Source organism: Haplochromis burtoni, unplaced genomic scaffold, assembly GCF_018398535.1.
Source record: "Haplochromis burtoni strain Fernald_Lab_line unplaced genomic scaffold, NCSU_Asbu1 Contig_240, whole genome shotgun sequence".
In the NCBI taxonomy this organism is placed as follows: domain Eukaryota; kingdom Metazoa; phylum Chordata; class Actinopteri; order Cichliformes; family Cichlidae; genus Haplochromis; species Haplochromis burtoni.
Genome location: NW_024582601.1, coordinates 970,085 through 971,508, shown reverse-complemented (window position 1 = coordinate 971,508; position 1,424 = coordinate 970,085). Strand labels below are relative to the sequence as shown.

Sequence of the window (1,424 nt, the reverse complement as noted above, 5' to 3'; positions counted from 1 at the left end):
AACTTTAATCTGGGCTTCACACAACTCAACTCACAAGGTGGCAAAAACCCAAAAACATTACCCTTGTTGCTGGGTGTAAGTGGAGCCCCCTGGTGGTCTGTGACAAGTTTTGCTTTAGCAATAAACATTTTCTTGTTCTTCATCTCCCACTTAGCGTCTAGTTTCAAAAACATGTAACTTTCTGTATTTAGAAAGTTACATGTTACATTTGTGCTGCTACTTGGATGGACGCACAATCTAGGATGAACATGGTGATCATAACAATCACGCTATGTTAACATCTGCAAATCAGATGTAAAAGTCTGGGAATGCTTTGCCTACTGAACATAACAGCCTCATTCTGAGTCTAAACAGGAGAAATGAATATTTTCATGTTGGTAGCTATGAGGGAAGTGACAGAAATACAAATCCAGCTCTGACTCAGAGAGGGGATCATATCAACATCAGTGTGTCTACAGAAAACTCCAGAGTGAGGGTAGAAGTCTTTTCTTTCTCTTATTAGAGGACACATTTGTGCAAAGAGTCTAAAGTAAAGATGCTGTGGAGTCTGTTGTTCATCACTTTGATTGGTAAGTGGATCATTTGATGTTCCTGCCTGGCACAGTGATGTTTCAATGATCGTTATAAAGAATGGAAAAGTAGTAATTCACTCATTCTTACATCGTTCTCTGAAACTTCACAGAAAGATCAACTCAACAGGATCCAGGTAAGAGTGCATTTCTAATCAGTTTCTTCAGGTTATATCGAAAAGTATGATGGTGCTTCTGTTGTGAATATACTTATTTGTAAAGGAAATAATATCCTATTTCTCAATTCATTTATTTATGCATCACAGTAGACGTCGCATCTGTGGGAAAATGTTTCATGTGGGGATTTTCTGTTGGACCAAAGTAATATTACAAATATCTGTATAAATATGTTATAAATGTACATTTATATTGAATTCTTTTATTAGGATACATGATCCCTGTGATTATAAACATGCAGTCATTGGTGTGTGGGTGTGAGTGGATTATATTAAACTGGGTCATCCTTCGGGATGTTTTTAGAGTCAAATTATAAAATTTCATTAATTCTGATGAATTTTTATTTGCTAAAGACAGTGTTGGGAAGGTTCTGAACCGTAGTAAAGGGACCTCTGGCTAATACATTGGGTTCCGTGTCGGGCTTGTAGCCGAAAAATAGCTTTACTTTGTTGTCTGGGTCAAGTTTGAGACAGAGAGAGGTGTTAAAAGGCTGCTCCAACGGAACTTATTGTTTCGGAGGAAAACACGAACACAGTGTACAGTAGATAATATTTTGTATTTTAAATACGTAACGGCGGCACATGTATTCCATTACTCCCCAACACTGGCTAACGGCATAACTATTCAAACTGCAATGTAATGTAGTGATGCTGCTTGGGAATAATCTGCATGCGTGTG

General features: G+C 37.6%; 1 protein-coding gene across 3 annotated transcripts in view; it reads left to right on the top strand.

Annotated features, from left to right (window-relative positions):
• Positions 1–276: 276 nt before the first annotated feature.
• Positions 277–1,424, top strand: part of LOC102299730 (fucolectin-4) — a 3,887-nt gene continuing 2,739 nt past the window's right edge. For 2 of the 3 annotated variants that reach the window (XM_005937661.3, XM_014338522.2), the window contains exons 1-2: positions 277–569; positions 683–706. In XM_005937661.3, coding sequence (XP_005937723.1) covers positions 536–569; positions 683–706 — 58 coding nt within the window. In that variant the 5' untranslated portion in view covers positions 277–535. The remainder of the gene's footprint in view (positions 570–682; positions 707–1,424) is intronic. The other variant, XM_005937662.3, reaches the window with a different exon arrangement.